The sequence below is a fragment of the Poecilia latipinna genome, unplaced genomic scaffold, assembly GCF_001443285.1.
Source record: "Poecilia latipinna isolate Pla-1442-1.1 unplaced genomic scaffold, P_latipinna-1.0 Scaffold2323, whole genome shotgun sequence".
In the NCBI taxonomy this organism is placed as follows: Eukaryota; Metazoa; Chordata; class Actinopteri; order Cyprinodontiformes; family Poeciliidae; genus Poecilia; species Poecilia latipinna.
This window is the reverse complement of record NW_015114939.1, coordinates 74,331-97,082: the sequence shown is the minus strand read 5'-3', so window position 1 is coordinate 97,082 and position 22,752 is coordinate 74,331. Positions and strand designations below refer to the sequence as shown.

The following is a 22,752-nucleotide window of genomic DNA, read 5'->3' as shown; positions in this document are numbered from 1 at the left end:
AGTCGCGAACAGCCGAACATGGAGGCTGGGAACGGACGGCCCGCCTGTGAGGAGAACACAACAAGAACACAACTCCATCCTCGGCGTGTGTGTGTGTGTGTGTGTGTGCGAGAAAGACTTTCTCTCCGTAGAGTTTCACTGAGTTTACATCCGGGTTTTTTCCCTAGGCAATGGGAGTCGCAGCACCGCCGTTCCTTAGGCAAAGTGAAATAAATTCGCCGCACCGACACAAAAAGTAGTCCGCTCACCGAATAGCCTTTCTGTCCGGCTCGGTTTTATGATCGGTCCGTTTTAACGAACTTTGGTGCCGAACTAAGCCGGTATCAAACGCTTCGCGGCGGATTGGGGAGGTTTTTGTGGGCCGCGGTTTAGTTTTTGTGCCCCCTTCCTCCAGCTTGGCGGCGCAGGGATCTGTGTTGTGCTGAGGCTGAGCTGAATGAGATTGAAGAAGAGTTCTTCTTGTTTTGTAGCTTCAGTTTCTCTGTTTTTACTCGTTTTTTTTACTCCAACAGCAGAACAAAGTGCAGTTCTGCGGGCAGGAGGCGGCCTGACTCCCGCTCAGCTGTGGCTCCACCGTGGATCGGCTGCGGGGAGGAAAATATTTAATTAATCTGGAGGAGGACTGCTGCTGAGTAAGTGGGCTTTTTTAAATTTCATAACTTTAATTCAGTCCTGTGGGGAAGTTCAGGAGGCTGAAGGATGAGTCTGATGCTCTGAGCAGGTGTGCGGGCAGGTGTGTGAGCGGCCGCAGGGTGTGTGTTCCGGCTGGCTGTGTGTGTTTAGCTGCGGACCAAGGTTCTGGAGTTCTGGAGGACAAGGGGCCGACAGAACTTAGAGCCACCGACAGACGGCGGCTCTCTGCCAGGGTTTGTTCTGAAAAGATGGCGTCCTTCAGGGTTGCTGCTCATCTTCTCCCTCGGTTTTTTCTCCAGGTCTCCAACGGAGGCTCCTCACGGCTCTTTGCGTGAAGTTATCCGCCTGCTGGCGCCGTTAGCCCGGGCAGCTAGCAGGATAGTTAGCGTTAGCGGCTAACGTTAACGGTGCTGAAGTTAGCCTCTGATTGATAGCTGTTTAGTAAAGGAGTATTCCGTTGTTTTGGGGGAAATCTGGACTAAAGTTTATCAGCTCTTGCTTAAAATTTGCAATACCAAAATTGGTGAAACATGAGCTGAGTAATTCTAGATGATGTGTAACACATGATATGGTTTATGTAACTTACTCTGATTGTTTTGACACAAGTTAGAAAGACAATATAATTCTCTTCTTGGTATCTAAACCGTCTAAAATAGGGCGTGCCTGCAAACTTTGGACAAGTCAGACTTGTTCTATAGTGTTAGTGTTATTTCCTTAAACATTTCAATATGCAAAAGTTTGATTCTATTTATAAAAACACGAGCTGTCCATTTTTAGTCTACCTAAGTTGGGGTTCTACCTGAAAACTGCTCTACTTAAACAATTTAAAAGTGATTTAAGTGATCCAGACTGGGTAAATATTCTTTAAGAAATCATTGTGATTTGTAAAAAAGTTTACTCTGTTTGCGAAAACAGAAAAACTAAATACAAAGATTTTTATACATATAAATATATGTTCCTGCTTTAAAAAAAATTAGATTATTAAAACTAATAAAAGTTTACATGTAGTCAATTTACTGATGGTCTTTATTTATTTTGGCATATTTATTTTTATCAAAGCATAAATGGTTCTTTATGGAACTTTGACAAATAAAACAAGTTTATTTGATCTCAAACTGTTTTTAAAGCTATATAACCATTTAGAATAATAATTTTGCCTTTTTTGGTCAGCTTGAATTTGAGTTTTAGAACTGATCTTGATATAACAAAGTCCAGATGACAAAACAGTGACATTTCTAATTTTCTTTAACTTTAAAAAAATATATATAAAAGTTTCTTCCCATGTGTTAAAGTATTAATTAACGATGCAGAATAATTAATTCCAGGTTTGAACTGAGTAACTGTTTTAGATTTTTACTTCGCACTAATCTTAATGTAGTTCAGTATTTCAAAAACAGCGGAATGCTCCTTTACTGGCATCTGTGAATCAGACACCAACTTCAGGCCGCATCCACTTGTTCTCGGTGAACGGTCGGAGCTTTCACACCGACAAAAAAAAAAAAAAAAAAAAGCGACAAAACAACGAAGATCCTGGTGAAATGTCTCCCGGTATCCCTCTGCTGGGAATCTGCCAGGCAGCTCGGAGGGTTTGTTGGTTAGGCCGCGGTCGGTTAGCAGCGGTTTAATGGCTGGTTTCCCCCTGAATCGAAAGAAAAGCGGAGTTTGTAGAGCTGCTCGCAGGATCAACCCTCCATCTTAGCCTCACTTCTTGGTGTTTTCGGGCCTCTGCTGCTGCTGCTGCGGCGGCATGCGGCTTCATGGAAGTTTATATCCCAACAACTTTCCGACCCAATCAGCTTAATTACACCACATCCCGTCCGGGACGCCGAACCTGGTGCTTTCACTTTTATTCCCTCGTCACTGGGAATACTGGAGTGTAATCTGGAGCTGCTGGCGTTTCCAGCAGCTGTTGGGATTTAATTTCAGAGCTCATGAAGCATCATTGCGGGTTTACAATAACAATAAAGACCAATCTTTTCCTGCTTCTATAAAGAAAAGTGATTATTTTTTTATTCTAATCTACTTTTGTTATTGTTTCCCAATATATTCCAGTGGGAATACTGGACTTTTTTCCCATTTTCTCTGCGAGGATTCCCTGGTAGTTTGTTGGATTTTAGTAGTTAAATGTAGTACTGATAATAGGACTTTTGTTTTCCACCAAACGTAAGACAGAAACAATCCTTTTAATATAAATGCATCATTAAATCGATACATTTTAGCTCTCAACTGACATCAATATTTTTATTTATTTAGATTTAACTAGGGAATATAATCTGTTTTTAGAGAACTAATGTGTACAAACTATTTAGACGTACTCTGACAGCAGAAATATTTAAATATTTGGTGTAAACTTAATATATATTCTACTTTAACTCCCCTTTTCAGCTTATAACTAAGTAAAAACTGAAGTATTTTGGGATACTTTCATTGTTTTCCAGTACATCTAACAGAAAATACTAAATTTATTCAGTTTTTTTTTCTGCATGTTTAAAGCATATTTATGTTTGAAAATATTACAAACCTCTGTAGTTTGTTATATTTTATTAGTTTTTAAGCCTTGTATAAGTTATTATAACTTTTCCATCAAGCTCTAGATGTGAAAAAATTAAAAATACTTTAATAAAGTCAAATAAATATTTGGTAAAATCCTCCTGGTTTGAGTTTCAGTTGCGTTAAATCTAAATACTCGACTTTTTTCCAAGAAATTTTTTTTTTAAAAGGTACTTTGTTCCCTTAAAGTACTACTGCATGCATTTCATTAAATTGTACTTGGAAAAACAGAAGTACTAAAGTATTTTTCTATTTTAAAAAGCTGTACTTGTACTTTCCTGCACTTCAAAGTAAATATATTGATTCAGACCTTGAAACTGTGATTTTTACTATAGATTATATGAAAGTACCTCATTAAATCACTTTGAAAGTATTTTTATCCTGAGTTAATTTGTAATTTTTTCCTCCAGAATATTTTAGTGAGAAAATTGTAAAGTGTTTTTAAGAAACAAAGTACATTTTATTATCTTTAAAGTACTACAGTGTATGTAGAGATTAGTTGTTATAGAGCAAAGCTTAAGTATTTTTTCCATTTTAAATACAATAAGCAGTACTTTTACTTACTTTCAGGGTAAAAAACATGCCATTTTTCACATTTAGATTCAGATTGCACCGCATCTGAACTGAAATGAAGTATTTTTATCTGGCAGTACTTTATTATTGCTTCCCAGTACATTTTACTGGGAGCTCTGGATTTTTTTCTGGTTTCTCTTTGAGCACAAAACAGATTCAGATAAAAAAAATAATACAACTTTATTAGTTTGCTTTATTTTAATAGTTCTCAGTACTAATAAAAGTATCTGTCAGTTGTGTTTCAAACGCAAATACAGTTGGTTTAATTCTGATTTATTTATATTTACAGTTTAATATTGAAGTAACTTTTATTGATGGTAAGTTTTATCAGAGTGTAAGTTGTTAAAGTCCAGTGACGTAAACAAATATTTGGCAGTTTAAAGTGTCAAAACAAAGTACTTTAAAGTACTGCTGTGTTTTTGGAAAGTAGTTAATAGGAAGCAGAACTTATTCAACATTTTCATTAAAAAAAGAAAAACAATACTTTTACTTTACTTCTTGTTAGAATAAATGATGTACTTGTGAAACTGAGGTATTTTCATCCTGGATTACTTTATTATTGCTTCCCAGTTTGTTTTACTGGGAATTCTGGTTTTTACGCTGGTTGTTTCTGTGGACGGAAGAAAATTCAGGATTAAAAAATGAAGTATGTAGTGATTTATTTTTGCAGATTACTAATAAAGTACACAGCGATATACAGTTATCTGTGTACTTTTGTTTCTTTTAGCACAGTTACTGTTCCAGTTTGTGAAACTAAAGACAGCAGGTTGTATAAAACTGACAGTATTACATTTAAAAGTAAATGTACTACTTTGTACTTCATATATTGAGCAGTTTGATCATCTTGGTCCCATTTTGTTTTTATTTTTCTGTAGTTCATTTTACAGGAAATGTTGAAAGTACTTCAATCTGGCTGATCTGAGTCGGGTTTAAAGTTCTGATAAAAGTATTACTGGATGATTTTCTGCTGCTTTACAATAAAACCACATCCTGCCTACTTTATTTAAATACTCCAGGGCTCAACAGTATACAGTGCACAACTTTAAAATGCTTTTTTATGTTCATTAACAGGTTTTAGAAAGTACCTTGTAGTACTATAGTATAGTAGTTTCTAACTGGAAAAAGAAGCTTAAATCATTTTAAGAATTTTCAACAGATTCTCACGAAGCTTCAGGTATTTTTATCTAATTAAAATAGTTCAGATTGAGAAAGAAATGCCTCTGTGTTGTTATAAAGTATTTTTAAAGTACTGCTGTCAGGTGATGTACTTTCTTTTAACAGCAGTTGATATTCAAATACTGAAGTGACAAAGTTTCTGCGTATTTTTACTTCCCTCCTGCTTGGTTTTACGTTTCACATGCAAATGTTCTAACAGAGTTCTGACGCTGATTGTTGGGGATGTTTTGGGTTTCAGGACGGGAAAGTTCAGTGGAAAAAATGAAGTACTTCCAATACTTTGGAAATGAAAGTATGACAGTTTTCCACATCTGGAGCAACTTGCTGGACTTTCATCCTGTTTTAATACTTGTACTAGACCTCAGCAAGAATAAAGTATTGCAGAAAGTTTTCTGGTAAACACTTCTGGTTCTGGAAGAACTTTAAGGTTTTAGTATCAGAGCCACTAAAGTTCAGTTCTGTCTCAAAGTTTCACTCTTATTTTTGACTCAACTAAACAAAACTTTATCACTTAAAAAATGTTTTAAGTTTAGCAATGAAAAAAAAAGTATTCAAAATCCAGACAGAATTTCAAAGTATTAAAGTACTTTTATGTCAAGTAATATTCAGTTTAGTATTTTTGTTTGCTTTTGATTTACAGTGATTATTAATTTTCATTCTTGTGAGGAACTAACGAATGTTTATCTCTAAGTGAAATGTAAATATTTTACTGTTTTCACCAGAATTAAAACTTTATAGGAATAATAAGTGTTTTATTTCTTTACAACAGTGTCTAAAAACCTAGTTTATTTTATTCATAAAGCACAGTAAAAAACAAAACAAAACCGAGACAATAATAATAATAATAATAATAATAAAATAAAAACATTAAAAGAATAATTTGATGCATTAAAAAAACGACACAGCTGTAAAAGCAGCTAGAAAGTACTTTTCACTTTCAAACATACTGCTGTCTCTGTATTAGTTGTACTTTTGGTATTTAGAACAATAATCTGATTTGACTTGACCGTTTCAGAACCAGAACTGACTTTATTCGCACATTTCTGCACAGAAACAAAGAATGTTTTCTGTCAGTTAAGACATCTTTAATATAAAGACTACTATGAGGGAAATGAAAGTACATATTTTTAAAAGTACATGCAGCATTTTTACAAAAGAGGAAGACGAGGTTGAATTAGTCCAAATATGCAAACTGTTGATCTAAATGATTTGTGTCCAGGATGTGTGGGGTCTGAGAGATTGTACTTCTAGCTGAAAGTAAAGAATAAATTCACTATAATATATATTTGATTCACACGTTTAAAATTCTTTTTGCTATTTTTTTTCTTTTCTAACCAAATCTAAATAATAAAAAGTTGTAGGGTAAATAAACTTTTAAATCAAAATGTACATATAAAAACGTCAGATGCAACACAAAGTAATCAGTTTCCTTCTGTTGTCATGGTAACTAGGATCACATCTGCTCATTGACTTAAACTTTAAAAACGCATCTTTTTTTTAAACTCAACTAAAAATGGGAAACGTTTTTACATTTTTTTTAATAACTGAGAATAATTTTTTTTTCCAGTTTTCTTTAATAAAGTCCAGAATAATAATCAAAACTGGAAGGAAAACATAAGAAAAATAAATAAAAATTTTGGGTGTACAATGCTGTTCCCACAATAAAATCTGATTAATTAAAATAGTTCATACTTAGTTTATTGTTGAGCAGGTAAAAAAAAAAATCAACATTTTTTGTTATTTTAGTTTTTAAAAATTATATTTTTGAAAGTTTGGACATGCCTTTTTCTAGAGGGTCTCTGCTGCACCGTAAAGTCTAGAAAACAATAAAAATGTTTAAAGTGATGTAAGGATAGAAAACATAACTGGACTGTGCTCCTGTTGCTCTGATGTTGGTTTAATCTGCCAGATTAGATTATGAGTTCAACATGTTGGCCTCCAGGATCTTAGTTGTTGGATTTGGTAATCTGTAGATTCTGAGATTAAACACCTCATATGTTGATGTGTTTGGAGAAAATGGGAAAAATTAACTTTTTTTCTAAAGGTTGAAGCTGCTTGAATGAGAAACAAACTGGAAAATTATAAAGTTTTAAAAAATATATATATTTTTTAAGAATTGTTTTAGCAGATTTGAACCTTCAACCTACTCAGCATCTCCTGGTTACTTTTAGATAAACTTTGTCTCTGGATTGTCTTGTCTTTTTTTTTTTTTTATTAACTTTGTTTAATTATTTTTATTTTTATGATTTAATGTTTATTTTTTTAACTGTTTATGCAGTTTTTTTCTAGTTTTTCTAAAGAAAATCTTGATTTTCAGAGGAATATTTATTATTAATAAACAGTTTAAAGCGGTTTTCTGTTTCTGCAGTGTTGCACTTTCTCTGAAGCGTTCCTGCAGTATTTCTCTGGTTAGAAAATGTTTGTACAAATAGTTATTTTCAGCTACATGAGGCTTAAAATAAAGACTGAGTCAGATTTATCGGCCTTTAAATGAGAAAAAGAAGTCGCAGAGTTCAAACAGGTAATAAAATCTGAGCTGATTTTTTTATTTCTTTGCTTGTTTTAACTCTAACTTTTCTCTCTTTTTGTGACTGTGTAATAAAAATAAGCGGGTTTGTTTAGGTTTTACTTCCAGCTGTAAATCTGTCAGATTTTCTCCAGAATAATTTATTTTCCCGCTGATGGATGAGTTTCGTTTCAGACCTTCAGAGGATTTTGACATTTCTTTCTGTAAATGAAACTCATTTTGTCTAACCTGTAAGCAGCCAGCAGGGGGCGCTGTGTAAAATCATTATTAGACCATTAGATGAAACAGGAAGATTTCTAGTTAAATATAAAGAAAATTTTAACCCGATTATCAGTTATAACTGATTAATTTCATGTTTGTAGTAATAATTAAAGATCTTGAAACATTGATATCTTTAGATTAGTTGCAAACACATGGAGCCTAATGTCTTTTTTGTGATTTTTTTTGAAAGACATTTCTTTATTCTCTTTTAATGGAAAACTGTTGATTTGTTGTCCTTTATAAAAGTGCAGACTGATTTTGTGATGGAGTGCGTTTGATGTGTTTTCCAGGGCAGCACAGAGGGGTGGAGTCCAGTCCCACAGCCAGGTGGTGAGTCCTGTTTAATAAAAACAACAGTGCTTAAAGTCTTAATTCAAACACTGTACATTTTTATTTTTTTGATTAGTTCATTCAACTATGACTTTTAGAGGAACTTTTCATCATTCTGTCAAAAAAAAGCTCCTACACTCAAAGGAAAGTAAATAAACTGGATATTTTGGTTATTACCATGAACATCTCAAATGTAACATATTTTAGTTCCAATAAAATTTTTTAAAGCAGTACAGATGATTTATCTGAATGGGAAATTAACTCTGCTGTCTTTTAAAAACAGGACTTTCAGATGTGGAGGGAGTTTTATGTTTTATATTTGTTACTTTGTCTTTCACTGGACTGAAACAGAGAAAAATCAGCCAAAAATAAAAGAAAGATCTTCAGAAAGCGTGTAGAACCGCTGATGTAAATGAAAACCTGCAGCATCAGGACCTAAAAATGGTTTCAGATGATGTCAGCAGGGTGTGGTCTCCGTGGTGTGTTCGAGTGCTGTGGGTTTTCTCTGCCTCTGACATCAGGAGCCACAGTTCTAGTGGTGTTTTTCACTTTCTTTTCTAAAAAAGAGCTTACAGAGAACTGATCATCCAGTTTTTGGTAAAAGGAGAAAAACTGTAAATAATTCAAATGGAAATTATTGACATTGTTTTAATTTATCATTTTATTAACTGATTTATTTCTTATTGTGACCAGCCTGTTCAAAAACCAATAATCAGATTAATAAAATCGATTTATCACTCAGTATTTATTCCTAAAAAATCAGAAATCGGTCCCAGAGTTTAATACTTTTCCTTTTATACTTTCAGCGGCACTTTAATGCTTCAGTTGGATGGTTTTCCTACTGGAGAAGGTGTTCAGGTAAAAACGCCGCGCCTCTTTGACCGCTCAGACAGGAAGCTGTCATCGGCAGACAGGAAGTGGTAACCGGGCGGGTTTGTGTTCCAGGCTGATCGATCGGCTGGCAGACTGACTGGATCCATGATGGAACTACAGACGCTACAGGAGGCTCTGAAGGTGGAGATCCAGATCCATCAGGTGAGTCTCCGGGTCCAACACCCGCAGGATGCTGCTGCCACCACCATGTGTCGCTGTGACCCCTTATTTTTCTCCTTCTGCAGAAACTGGTGGCTCAGATGAAGCAGGACCCGCAGGTAAAACCCAGCAGGTCTCCATGTGGATCCAGTCCGGGATCCGGTCCGGTTATGCTCAGCCTGACCCGCTTTGTTTTTGTTTCAGAACGCAGATCTGAAGAAGCAACTCCACGAACTCCAGGCAAAGATCACAGCACTCAGCGAGAAGCAGGTGAGTCCACAGGTAGACCAGCTCACCTGGAGGTCAGGGGTCACGGCGGGTCAACCTGCTGGTTACCTGGGCAATACGGACCGGTTCTACTGCTGCCTGGACTTGCTTATACAGATATTTGTACCCTTCTTTCTTTTTCTATCAATCCTTCCTTCCTTTCTCTGAATCCTTCCTGCATTCCTTTTTTCCAACCTTCTTTCCTTTCTTGCTTGCATCCTTCCTTCCTTTTGAGGTTTTCATTGCATCTTTCATCCTTCCTTCTTTGTGTCTCTCCTCCCTTTCTTCTTTGCATCATTCCTTTCTTCCCTCCTTCCTTGTTTTCTTTCTTCCTTCTTTGAATCCTTCCTTTCTACTTCCTTGCTTCCTTCTTTCCTCTCCTCCTTCCTTGTCGATACCAGTGATCTGGTAACTTTAACTGAATTAAACTCGGTGACAGGATGATGTTGATCTTCATAACATACCGAGATGTTGGGACCTCCTCTGAGTTCTGCTGACCCCTGACCTCTGTGACCTTTATGACCTCTCTGTGGACGTCTAGTTTGGCCTCAGGACAAACCAGAGATTCTTGACCCGTTCTGATGTGTGACTTGGAGCTGATGATCTCAATGTTCTCCTGGTTTCATTCTGCAGATGGGAACCTCAGACTTTTATTCTGAAAATAATCAAGAAGTCTAAAGCCTGATTTCCTCAGTTTTAAAGGAGAAATTCATATTGTTTGGGTTTTATATGAAGTGATTTTTATTTTTAGTCTTTTTCTCTCTTTCTGGCTGACATTTCAGTTTATCTGCAGGTTAACAGATTTTCTATGCTTTTTTTTGGCTTAATTATTATGTTAATGCTGTTTTTGTATTTCTTTTAATCCTCTTTATGGCTGATTGTGGCTTTGCCGTAATTTCTTTGCAGTTTCTTTTTGTTCTTGGGTGTCTGTTTCTTTATGATGATGTGAGTAATAATGTAAATGAGCTGCAGGAGTTGTCGTTTCAGATTGATTTTTCTTTAAAAACTGGAGGTTTTTTTTTTAGTTGAGCTTCAGGATCTTCTGAAGACTTGATGCTGAAGCGTCTTTGTTGTTGGTTGCAGATCTATTTTTATCATCTTTCTGAGCGTTTCTATTTCTGTCCGCTCCCTGCAGGTTGGATTTTTTTATTTGTTGTGCTGTGATGAGTGTGGACTCTGAGGTGAAATGCACAGATCAGACGGTTCCCATCATACAGGATGGAGACGCTGGATTGTGAAAAGCTGCTTTAATCTGAAGTTTTATTTCATATCTGTGGGTCAAACCTCCCATTCGTCTTAATTATGCTTCTCTAATGAAGCTGAAACCTCAGCAGGGTTTGTACAGGTGCTGGAAATCCTTGAATATGCTTGAATTTTAATTAATTTAAGGTTTGGAAGATGCTTGATATTCAAACTGTACAATTTTGCAATAAAGTGCAATGTAACGTTTGATTAAATGTTATGTACTGTTGAAACTAGATATTTCAATATAATAAAAATACACATGTACATTTTTCTCATATTTAGTCTAAAGTTAAAACAGACTAAATATTTCTTGTTTTAGGTCAGTTAGTTACAAAAATTATTTGTATTTGCTAAATACCAGAAAACTTGGTGATATTTTTTATTTTATCTCTGCTGTAAATTGTAAAATACACTCACAAGACATTAAAACAGCAAAAAAAATTATAAAATAGTAAAATTGGTAACTTTATTACTTTATGCTCATTATTTTGACACTATTGTTTCTGTAATCTCAATTCAAAGCCCAAAAAATATAAGCTGTCAAACAAGATGACGGCCTTGAGCGCCCTGACATCACGCTGTACTAAGTAAGGAGTGCATTAGTGGGAAAAAAGTCCCAATTTTACAAAAATGAATTCTTCAAAAACCAAAAATTTAATTAACTGATCAAATCAATTTATCACCTTAACTTAAATCTGGTGTTTCTGGTTTAAACTACCGTTTTAAGTCACCACATTTCCTGGTTTTGTCTGTTTTTCTGTCTAAGTCGGTCTTTGTGTTGAACTCCTCCTCTGATTGGTTGGAGTTCATTCATTCACTTCCTGGTTTGAACCAGGAAGTGAATGAATGGTCACTCTGAAAGTGTGATCTGCAGGTCAGCCTTGGACTCTCTGCTGTTTCTTTCTCTCAGTCGGTCTTCGATCTGCCGTCGCTGCGTTTGCCTCATGCTGTTGCCGAGCAACAGATGGGCCTCTTCCTCAGCTTCCTGTTTCCATGTGACCTTCTGATTCTGAGCTGCTGTCTTGCTAACTTGGATTCTTCTTCTGATGTTTGCTTTCTTCCATACCTAGTTCTCTTTCAGGGAATATAAGGAGACATTTGGCATTCCTGCAGTCTGGAATAATCCAGAATCTGATTTCTGTAGTTTTTTATGAGCTGGAGAAATGTGGAAGAAGAAATTATGGATTAGAAATAAATTTTTGTCAGACTTTATTCCTGTTCCCACTGTCTAGAACTTCTTTTCTTACCGACTTCCTTTCTTGTAATATTCCTTTCCTCCTTTCTTTTACCCATCCTTCCTTTTCTTCTTTGTGTTTTTCAACACCTTCCTCCTTATAATGTTCCTTCCCTCCTCTTCCTTCTTTCTTTGTATCCTTATTTTATTCTTTCCTTGTACTTGTTGTTTCTTGTCTTCTTCATGAATTTATGTCATAATATAAAAGAAGAAGATCATTTAACACTTAACAAAAATATTGATAATCAGTAGACTGATTGAATGTTTTCAGTTTGGACTGAAAAGAGCCTTCTGGTTCTGGAACTGAGGAGTTCTGGTCCAGGTTGGGTTTAACACGAGCCCAGTTCCTGTTGCTGCTCATCAGTGTTTTTAAGATGGTTCCTTCCTGATGGACTGAATGCGTCTCTGACTGATTCTGTGTGTTTGTATAAAAGTAACAAACTATAATAAATAAAAGTGTTTGCAGAGGGTTGGTTTGATCATGTGGACATTTCAGAGGTGAATAAAGGAGAAAACTGATTTTTATTTGTTTTGTTTGTGTTCAGAAAAAGGTGGTGGAGCAGCTGAGGAAGGAGCTGCTGGTGAAGCAGGAACCAGAGGCCAAACTGCAGCTGCAGGTTCAAACTGCTCCAGTAGGGGGCGACCTGAAGCCGACCAACCTGCTGCAGAGCCAGCAGATACCTGGAGGACTGCAGCAGGTGGGTGACCTCTCTGCTCTGATTCAATTCAGTTTGATAATATTTTATTGATTATAAAGATGCAGTGTGTAACTTTTATATAAAAGATATATCTTTTATATAATTGTTAAAACTGTCACCATGTCATGACAATCGAATCTCTGAAAAGACTGATTCACCACAACAACCAATCACAGCCAGGAAGAGGGTCTGAGTGCTGCCAATTAACCTTATACTCGCTGCTCAATGTGCTAATGGTCAAAACACAATTTACAGTTACAGGAAAACTGTTTATCCGTTGCCATCAGTGGCCATGCTAACTAGCCTTAGCATCACAACAGGCTCTGGTATGGCGCTAAATTGGGGTCATAAATTTTGTTCAAAAAAATTTTAAATTTTGGGCTTGAAATATTATTTTGAAATTTAAAAAAGCTTGAAACCAAAAATAAAGTTTTGAAACGGAAAAACAATTTCAAAACTGCTCTTCAAATTCAAGGTTTTTATTTATTTATTTATTTTTTTCATTTTCAAATTTATTTTTTTTGGGGACAAACTTTATGGCAGTAACTTAGCTCCATAGTATGCTAGCTGCAGAGAGCAAGGGAAGAAGCGAGATGGTAGATGATCAGTGACGCACATGATTGACAGCGCTAAGACCCGCCCCCTGGCTCTGATTGGTTGTTTCTTGTTAGCACTGGGAGAATCAGAAGAGCTCAATTTTTTTTCACAGATTATCTGTCTCATACTGTCGCAGCATGGTGACAGTTTCAACAAATATGTACAAAATATTTTTTTTTCAAAAGTTACATACTGCAGCTTTAAATGTTTTAACTCTTATTAATTCTTCAGATTTAATCCCGTTGTTCTCCGAGTTAATCCGGGTGAATTTCTCTGAACAGACGCTGACGGTCACGCCGGTCCTCACCGCCAAGACCCTGTTGCTCAAAGCCGCCGCCACGCCCGCCCTGCCCGGCGCCATCCTGTCGCAGCGTCCGCCCACTGTCGCTATGGTAACCACAGCCATCACCAAGCCCGACTCGCAGAGCGTCCCCATCAACCTGCAGGTGGCCAGCCGGCTGACCAATCAGAGCTCGGAGCCCGTGCGGCTGGTGTCCAAGAATGCCGTGGTGGTGAGTACGTCCCGCCGTGGCTCCAGGGCCAGTTTGTGAGACGCTCCCGGACCTCAGATAGGCTCGCCACGTCTGAAGCGAGTTCTGCCAGGCTGTGGTGTGAGTGGTGGCCGTTCAGCTGCTGCCAGATGGAGTCCATGAGGCGCAGAAATTAGACGGTTTATTTCTGATCTGCTCACCATTTGCTGTTTGTCACAAAGGAATCCATTTTCCCCAACTCTGCAGCAGCTTTACTTAAACCTACCCTCTGAAGTGAGTTTCCACCAACAGGCCCCCATAGATCGCACAAAACGTTAATGTAGATATACATCAACCTCAACCAACCTCATGTACTCACTGCTAAATGTGCTAACGGCACAGAAACAACTTAGTTACAGGAAAAAAGAAAGCGTTTATCAGCTGTCGTCAGTGGCTATGCTAACTAGCCTCAGCATTCACAACAAGCTAGTCTGAAAAGTGTGGTGTGCATTTAAATTTAGGCTTGTCACATTAACAAATTTGTGGCCCGTAAAGTGATTGTATTTGCCACCTGACATTAAGTCAAGATGGTAAAAATTTGGCCAATGAGTAGAAAACTAATTATTCATAAAATTAGAAATTGTTTAGGCTTTATGATGTTATACAGATTTAATTTTAAAAACAATTATTGTTGAGGAGGAGTCCTTCTTGTGTTTTGGATCTTTAATAGTATGCAAGTTTCATTTAAAAAATGTAGAGTTAGACAAAAATAAAATCTCAAACTAATTTTTGCATTTTTAATTTGATAAATTTTGTAACCCATCAGTAGTTTAAACTTCCCAGTCTTGGACCCCAAGGCAAAAACTTTGGACACCACTTATTTAGATTAGATATTAAATATATTCATACAATGGCCCAGTCTAAGTTCAGAACTAAATCCACCTGAGAATCTATGGACATCAAAGTCCAGATTTTCTCTAAGTACAAGAACAATTTTGCAAAGAAGAATGAAGAGAAAATTGTTTCCCAAAGCTTGGGTGGTTGAATGTACAAATGCATGCCACACTTTGCAGATTTTGATATCTCCTTTTCTTTTAAAGGAGCAGTATTGCGTGAAATTGACTTTTTTTAAGCTTTAAATCATATTTATAATAGTATTCCCTCATCAAAAACATACCTCGAGTGTTGCTTTGAATGTTTCATGTTTGAGAAATCCTATAATCTCCATAGCAATCATACAGCTATGCTAAACGCCTGGTTGGACGTAGCCCCGCCTTCAAGGCACTGCTCCTCCTTAAAGCTGCAGTTCCCAAGTTTCTACCTCTCTGAGCAGCCTTCCATACTCCTTCAGACTAGCCAGCAGCAATTAGCAAACACCTGGTGGATCTGCTGAGCTCATAGGAGCTTCCTCTCAGTGAGACGCTGGTAAAAAAGTTAAAGGATTAATAGAAGAGCGATGTTGTGACGACTTCCTGAAGAGCAGTACATCTTAAAGAGACAGAGGCCCAATTTCAACGCATTAAATTATATATAGAGGATTTTTAGAACATTTTGTTAACAACTGAAGTTAACGTAGTTACTTGATTATTCTTTAAAATGGCACTATGTGCCTGGAAAACACATGGTACTGCCCCTTTAACTAAACTAATTTGTGGTGGTCTGCCATATAAAGCTCTAAAGAAACGCAGAGTTTTGGCTTTGTGTAACAAACGAAGCTAAACCGATGTCGGTGCGGATGCATCTCAGAGGAGAGTCGTGTTGTGACGGCAGCAGTCGGTTGGTCGGTTTGTCGGTCGGGTTGATCAGCTCACAGCTGTGGGGGTGTCAGACCCACAGACACACATTCTGCTGTGGTTTTGTCTCAGCTGCAGGCCACCACCACCTCCTCCTCCGCCCAGCCAATCAGAGTTCCTCAGTTTGTCCCTCCTCCTAGACTGACGCCTCGGCCCACCTTTCAGCCACAGGTGCGTCCCAGAAGCCCCGCCTCCACAACCTGACCTCCCCCCACCCTCTCCCCTCAGACCAGTGTGTGTGGCCCTACCTGAGGTGATGTGCTCACTCTCCAGTAGAGGGCAGCAAAGCAAACTCTCCTGCCTTGCTCCGTGGCACTAAAACTTTGTTTCTCTGTGCCGCCTCATCCCTTTTCCTCGTGTTGTGCTTCTTTTTTGGTTTTTTTCCGACTGACCCGTGAGCAGGTGGTTGTGGAGGGGTTGTGACCCCCTCTGACTCTGTGTGTGTGTGTGTGTGTTGACCTTATCGTGGTGACGGTTTGTTCTCCTGCAGCTTCTTGGTATTTTTTCAGTTTCTGGCTGTTTGTTTGTGTGTGTTTTGATTTATTTATTTTTTTAATTAATCCTGGAAGTTGAAGCGGAAATGTTGGCAAATGTTTGAGCTGAGTAACGCCTCTGGGAGCCGCCGCGCCCCCTGGTGTCTGTAGTATGAACTGCACCAGACACTGCAGAGACCAGGAGGCGACAAAGTGGTAGAAATGAGCAGCACAACCTGGTTGTAGTGATCAGCCTAGAGCTGGGCGATGTGGATTAAAAATTTACTCGTTGCTCAATCACTTCAAAGCTTTGCTATTAATAATTTGATACTGATTTGTTAGAAGGTAACATGTGAAACGGATGGCATAAAACATAACTTCATAATATTCCTTATATTAATAATTTTTTTTTGCCTGTTGGAGTTCTCATAAAATTATAACTTTTATTCTTCTAATATGACCACTGCACTCTGGCAACATTATGACTTTATTCTCAGAATTAAATATCTTAGCCTGACCTTTATATTCTATGATAGAGTTGACCTAAATTCAAAGTCCAAATAAGTAGAAGATGTAAAACACGAAACAAGATGGCCGCCATGGGTGCACTGACATCACTCTGAACTTTTGAAACCCAAGGGATTCATTGTTAAAAAAAAATCCCAATTTTTAAAAAAATGTAATCTCCAAAAATCAAAAATTGATTTGTCACCCAGCCCTAGATCAGCCTGCTATGAGTCTTGAACATTTCTGTTACCATGGTGATATGATACCTGCCCAGCTGAAGACGTGAAGGAAGCGCAACTGAAGATATCAAAGGCGGTACAAAATGGAGCTTTAACGCTGACAAAGAGGATGATTAGATCAGAACAGGTTGAATATCCAACAGTGAAGAACAGGAATACTCAGGAATATTTACAAATACTTGGGAATATTTGGGAATACTCGGCATCCTGGAAGCCTGTGGAAGTTGGTTTCAGGAGCACCAATCAGCCTGAAGATCTCCGAGTCGTTACCCAGCCATGTCTGATTTCCACAGGTGCCGTTTCCTGATTGGTTGTTTGTTCGTCAACAGGTCAGGCCGAGGCTGGCCACACCCACCAACGTCCCCATCGCCCCGGCCCCTCCCCCGCCCATGATGGCGGCCCCCCAGCTGCTACAGAGGCCCGTCATGCTGGCCACCAAGCTGGCGACCTCGGCTGCGCCCATCCACCAGGTCCGTATCGTGAACGGGCAGCCGTGCGGCAAGACGGGCGCCACCCCGCTGACCGGCATCGTCATCACCACGCCTGTCACTGCCACGCCTACGCGGCTTGCAAGCCCCGCCCAGGCGCTGACTAATCCCGCCCCTCTCCCCGTTCCCCCGCCTCCAGCTCCGCCCATCCAGATCAGCAGCCTGATCTCTGAACCCAAGGTAAGAGTCCATGGTGGCTATCAGAGTGCTACTTTCCAGTAGCTGCGTCTCCATTACAAACCTGCACAAAACTTTAATATTTCACTAATCTGGAAAAAACACAATTTCAAAATTCTAATTTCACAAGAGTAATTTGTTGGACAGCTACTTTTACTTGACTAAAAATATGTTGAAGTAATGCTACTCTTGAGTGCAATTTTTGGGTACTCTGCTCACCTCTGGGTATGAGCAGCGCTACAGAGGGTGATTAGCAGCTCTAAGTCCCTCCCTCTGGCTCTGATTGGCTGTTTCCAGTTTGCAGCTTGTTTTTTCAGACCATCTCAAATCAAACTGTCAACACACTGACAGTTTCAACAAATATGCAAAAAAAATATTTGGTTATAAAAAGATACACACTCCAACTTTAAGCAGATTTATTTTCATAATTCCAATTTGGACAGTTGTATGTTGAATGGAAACGCAGCCATTGGTGCAGTCTGGGTGCTATTTGCATATCTGTAAACTACATGAACAGTCTGGGTTTTATTTCAAGCACCATGTGAGTTCTTCCAGTCCAGGGTAATTTCTCATGGGTCCTGGTTATCCTCCTGCAGCTCTTCATCTCTCCAAACCTTAACCTGCTGTCGTCACCTTCCTCCTCCTCCTCCTCCTCATCCTCCTCTCAGCAGACTGTTAAACTGGAAGCAGCAGAACAGAAAGCCGCGGTCAGCCTGCCGTCCTCCTCCACTCCGCCGCTCTCTCCACCTCCTCGACCCAAAAAGGAGGAGAACCCCGAGGTGAGACCAGCAGAACTCGTCATATTGAACGTTTTCTCTTGGTTTATCCAAATTTGAACTCCTTCATGTGTTGCTGATAAAACCGCTCTTCCTCTTTCAGAAACTGGCCTTCATGGTGTCTCTGGGCCTCGTCACACACGACCACCTGGAAGGTGAGCGGCGCTCCGGGCGGCTGCTGGTCCAAAAGCCGCTGGAAAACAAACGTTTTCGGCTTTGAAACTTCTGCTTTCTGTCCTCTCAGAGATCCAGAGCAAACGGCAGGAGAGGAAGAGGAGAACGACGGCCAACCCGGTGTACAGCGGAGCCGTTTTCGAGCCCGAGGTAACGTCGATTTGAGCACACAGGTTTATTTTAATCAGACCTGTTATCAATCCCGCCTGGATGCTGATGTTTTTTATGATTGCTACAATCTAACATGACTGATTTTGCTGCACCTTGCACCTTTGCTGCATCAGTAACTCTAGGTGAACTATGTATATTAAAGATAACTTTTGTTCCTTCTGGGTTAACCTGCAAATTTTCATTTTAGTTTGAACGCTAAACCTGGAAGTCATAACAAATAAAATCTGCTGTTGATCCAGTTGTTCTGTTTTTGTTTCAGAGGAAAAAGAGTGCAGTGAGTTACCTGAACAGCCCTCTGCACCAGGGGACCAGGAAGAGAGGTCTGTATGAAACTCAGAGACCGACTCCCCGTCCAAACCAGTTCCAATCTGTAGAGACTAGATTTATTAACACGCTGTGCAACTCCTCCTCCTTTCCTCTACTGCTTTCTGTCGCTTCCGTCAGGCGGATTTCTGCTCGTTTGTCAGAGCGCTTCCATGAACAACCTCAGCGAAGTCGGACTTTGGTCTTCTTGTGTGTCTGCGGCTTTAAACGACGTTCAGTTGAATCCAAACATGTTCACATACGTGTTCATTGAGGCGTGTAGTCGGATGCACACATTAATAATCAGGGAGAGAACTGAGAGCTTAGAAAGTATCCTTGTAATAAAAACAAATACACAATCATCTGGAATCAGAACTTCAAAGCTCATTTTTCAAATTTTGGTTAAAAATCTGAACGTGATAGAAGATGTAGGTGTGGTAACATCCTCAGCCTGCTGTCCACAAATTTATAAAACCACTTTGATCAGGTGGTTCAATAGAATAGTTAAAACAATATTGAACAGTACTCTAATACTGTTCAATAGGTGCAAGCAAGCTAATCAAAAACAGCCATTTGGTCTATAATGTTTTATTGGGTAACGCTAATTAAAAAGTTAGTTGTGCTAACCCTAAATCACTAATCATAAACATTAGTTCTGCGCTATACCAACACGGTACTTAGCCGAAGCTAACGCTAAAGTGCTTAGGAAATGGAACTGTTGGGTAAAATTTTTATCCCACTTCAAAATAAGAGCGTAAATATTAATGTCTAATTAAGTTGATAACCAAAGCTTTAACTCTTTAGCACATGTTGAATTAAGTGAGTTAGGGTTTAAATGGAAAATGGTTTAAATGAAGTTAGGGTATAAATGGAAAAGGTTTGTGTGTGCTAACCGATTTCAAACTTAGCAAAAACGCGAAAGCAAAATCAAAGAATTTAGCTACGATATTAGCGGAAATGTGCCTACCATTTCCAAACCGAAAACCATTGGTTCTCGGTTTGGAACGTCTCAAGCTCTTCACTAATTGGATGGGAGGAAATCTGAGGGTAGCTGCACGTCACTAGGGTATTTTACTAACGCCTAATGGCACTACACTTTATAAATACCAAGTGGAGTACAAATTAAGTCCAAAAGGTCTTTCCATAAGAAGCTCCTCCCTTCCTTCGGTCTCCCAGCAACCAGCACAGCTGAGCTATGGTGCTGGGGGACTAATGGTTCCTGCTTGAGTGGCTCGCTGTGGTGGGTTCAGACTGGTTTCTGGAGCTCTTTGATAAACATCCATAAATCCAGTTTAACCTTTTAACAGAAATGCATCCTGGGATCTGAAGGCAGTACTAATGTCTAATCTAATTTCAATAATAATGGGAAAAAGGTGTTTGTTTCTGAGAGTCATGCTGATGTGTTCCAGCTATAACACGACTAACAGGCAGCTGCTGGTGTAACATCTCACTGGTCTTCGACTGGGGGACTATACTGGTTTAACAGAAAGCATTTTAAACCTAAAAAACAGATGAATGTTGTCGTTTTAACTCGGAGCTAGAGGCTAACGCACCTTTAAATGGATCTCGGGTCCCATTTGTGCCCTCAGAACGTCAGCTTCACCTACAGCTGAGGTTCTGACCCGCTTGGTGTGGAGGTGAGGCGACGGTCAGACTCTCCTGGTTTCATTTACTTCACTTCCTATTTGTCTTTTAACTTCCAGCCTTGTTAAGTCTCCACTGTCATTGGTTCACAGCCTGATGATAATAGATGTCGCTATTTATTAGCCAGTCAAGGAAGGTTCAGTGACGGGTTAATGAAATTTGAAGCTGGGTGTACACCGCGCCGTATTTTCAGTCATATTCAGCTCACAGGGTTCAATAATTCACATGTTCTCACACTGCATCTGCATTCCCAACACGTTGTAGCCTTGAATACGGAACCATGAAGAATAGAAGAAGAGAATACAAAACAAAAGCATTCTTTTTTGGCAATCTTTTATTTTTTTAACTGTTCAGAACTGTCATATTTGTCTGTACAAATATGAGTTTGTACATTTGAATATACAAACTCATATTTTGTACATTTTTTGTACTTCCATTTGCGTCTCTACTGCTTGTAGAAGCAAACCAAGCACTTTTTAAAAAAATCATTTTTGGCAAAAGTTAATAGTTTGGCAAATGACCCATTTTAAAAACTTCCAGATAAGTCACATTCAAGGGGCACAGAGTAGTTGCCTAGCAACCCTAACCAAGTCCAGCCCCGTTACCTAGCAACCGAAATGGAACGCCAGCACTTGTGGTCAACTAGTTTCACCGCTATATAATGGCTGCTGGAAAAGATGAGTTCTGTTTAGGTAATTTTTGAATTATGGTGTTCAAAAATTACACCATAATAATCCCTTTTTTTTTTTTTTTGGTTCAGTTTCACATTTTGTGAAACTTAACCAAAAAAAATGTGATTATGGTCCAGATTAGTTTGATTTTTAACTTGATTTTAGAGCTTGTTTGCTTTGAAACAAGTGTAACAAACAAGTAAAAACAAAAGAATCCTGCAGTGGGGGACAAATGCTTATTCACAGATCTGACTTTAACCTTACAGTGAGTTCTGGTTCTATTCTAGACTATAGCCAGACCCAGTCTGATTAACGGAGGGGCATTTATCATGAGAATTTTGATTTATTTTTGTAATGATTAATTTCATTTATTGGTGGTGAATAAGTAAAAACCAAAGTGACAGTATGACCAGAAATGTTATTTTTGCTATTTTCTCCACTGTTTGTTTCACAAGAACATCAATAAATATCAGTAAATTCAAAAATGTTATTAAATGCAGTTACTGTGAGCCGTTTAGTGATATAATCAGAGTTTTTTATGCGGCTGATGTCCTAAAGAAGCGTATTGCAAATGGAAATGTTTTTCAAGAGCAGTATTTGTGTTTGTGTGGCTACGATGCCACACAGTTATATTTACCTAAAAAAACAGAACTGTTAAGTTCTTTTTAATAGAATTATAGTTCTTTTTTAAAAAAGAACTATCAAGTTCTTTTTTATCAACTATCAAGTTCTTTTTTAGGTAAATGTATGACTGTATCACAATAGTACCAAAATTATTGTGATAAAACTTGAAGTACATATCACCGACCCCTAGTTCAGACTAGAGACACACTGATCTGATATAGGTATCGGTATCGGACGTTATTAAAAAAAATCCGGTATTGGTGACGATGTGTATACAAGTGAAGATCTATTTAGTCTAATTCTATGCTTTGTGCTCTGAGTGACGTCATGCTATATTATTTATTTTACATTTTATTTAGAATTATTAATAATTGCACTTTCTAAACCATTTGACAGAAGGTGTGTCGTAGTTTATTTTTGACCAGGTAGTTGACCTATTGTTTTAGTCCGTTTCAGTTTCTTTATTTATTTTACTTTGGCTGTTATTCTCCTAATTGCTCGGACTGAACAAATTAAATATGTAGTTTTTACATGTTTGACCAAGCTTGTGATTGTATTGGTGTATTTAAGTTTGGTGTACTGATGGTTATCAAATAAATTTGTAACTTAGTACATTTATGCCTGTTTTTTGTTTTTAATCATTTTGAGTTTATTTAGCGCTGTTTTTTTTTTTATATATATCGATGTGGCTTTGGCTGATGCTAAACCTCAGATATCGGTATTGGAAGTGAAAAAAGTGGATCGGTGCCATGAAACGGTTGGATTTTGGTCGCATTTTCCTGCAGTTTGAACGTAGCTGAAGTTAAAGACAAATAGGGCGTGAGTTTGGTTGGGAGGTGTTACCTGAGCAGGTGTGTTGGCCTGTCTGTAGCCTGCATGGAGCTGGTGTCGTTCAGTAACACTGCTGTCTGTGCTTCTGACTCCTCTTCCTCACTGCTCCCTGATTCATGCTAGCCAACGAAGACTCCCTTTCCAAGGTATGTCATACAGACGCTCTGTTTTTTTGTCTTCTCCCCCCTCTCCATCTTTTTTTTTTTTTTTTTTTTTTTTTTTTCTTTTTTTTTTTTTTTTTTTTTTTTTTTCTTGGGTCTCTTTTCACGCTCAGAGCCCCCCCCAATT

At 38.3% G+C, this 22,752-nt stretch overlaps 1 protein-coding gene across 5 annotated transcripts in view; it reads left to right on the top strand.

The window, feature by feature from the left end:
• The first annotated feature begins 106 nt into the window (after positions 1–106).
• phf21ab (PHD finger protein 21Ab) overlaps positions 107–22,752 on the top strand; it is a 39,051-nt gene continuing 16,405 nt past the window's right edge. Inside the window, exons 1-15 of one of the 5 annotated variants that reach the window (XM_015018798.1) lie at positions 108–632; positions 8,011–8,050; positions 8,857–8,908; positions 8,996–9,085; positions 9,169–9,201; positions 9,287–9,352; positions 12,374–12,526; positions 13,405–13,635; positions 15,459–15,557; positions 16,935–17,273; positions 17,867–18,049; positions 18,150–18,201; positions 18,291–18,370; positions 18,651–18,711; positions 22,588–22,610. In XM_015018798.1, the coding sequence (XP_014874284.1) occupies positions 8,867–8,908; positions 8,996–9,085; positions 9,169–9,201; positions 9,287–9,352; positions 12,374–12,526; positions 13,405–13,635; positions 15,459–15,557; positions 16,935–17,273; positions 17,867–18,049; positions 18,150–18,201; positions 18,291–18,370; positions 18,651–18,711; positions 22,588–22,610 (1,452 nt within the window). In that variant the 5' untranslated portion in view covers positions 108–632; positions 8,011–8,050; positions 8,857–8,866. Of the gene's footprint in view, positions 633–8,010; positions 8,051–8,856; positions 8,909–8,995; positions 9,086–9,168; positions 9,202–9,286; positions 9,353–12,373; positions 12,527–13,404; positions 13,636–15,458; positions 15,558–16,934; positions 17,274–17,866; positions 18,050–18,149; positions 18,202–18,290; positions 18,371–18,650; positions 18,712–22,587; positions 22,611–22,752 lie in introns of all 5 variants that reach the window. The other 4 variants (XM_015018801.1, XM_015018797.1, XM_015018796.1 and 1 more) reach the window with 4 other exon arrangements.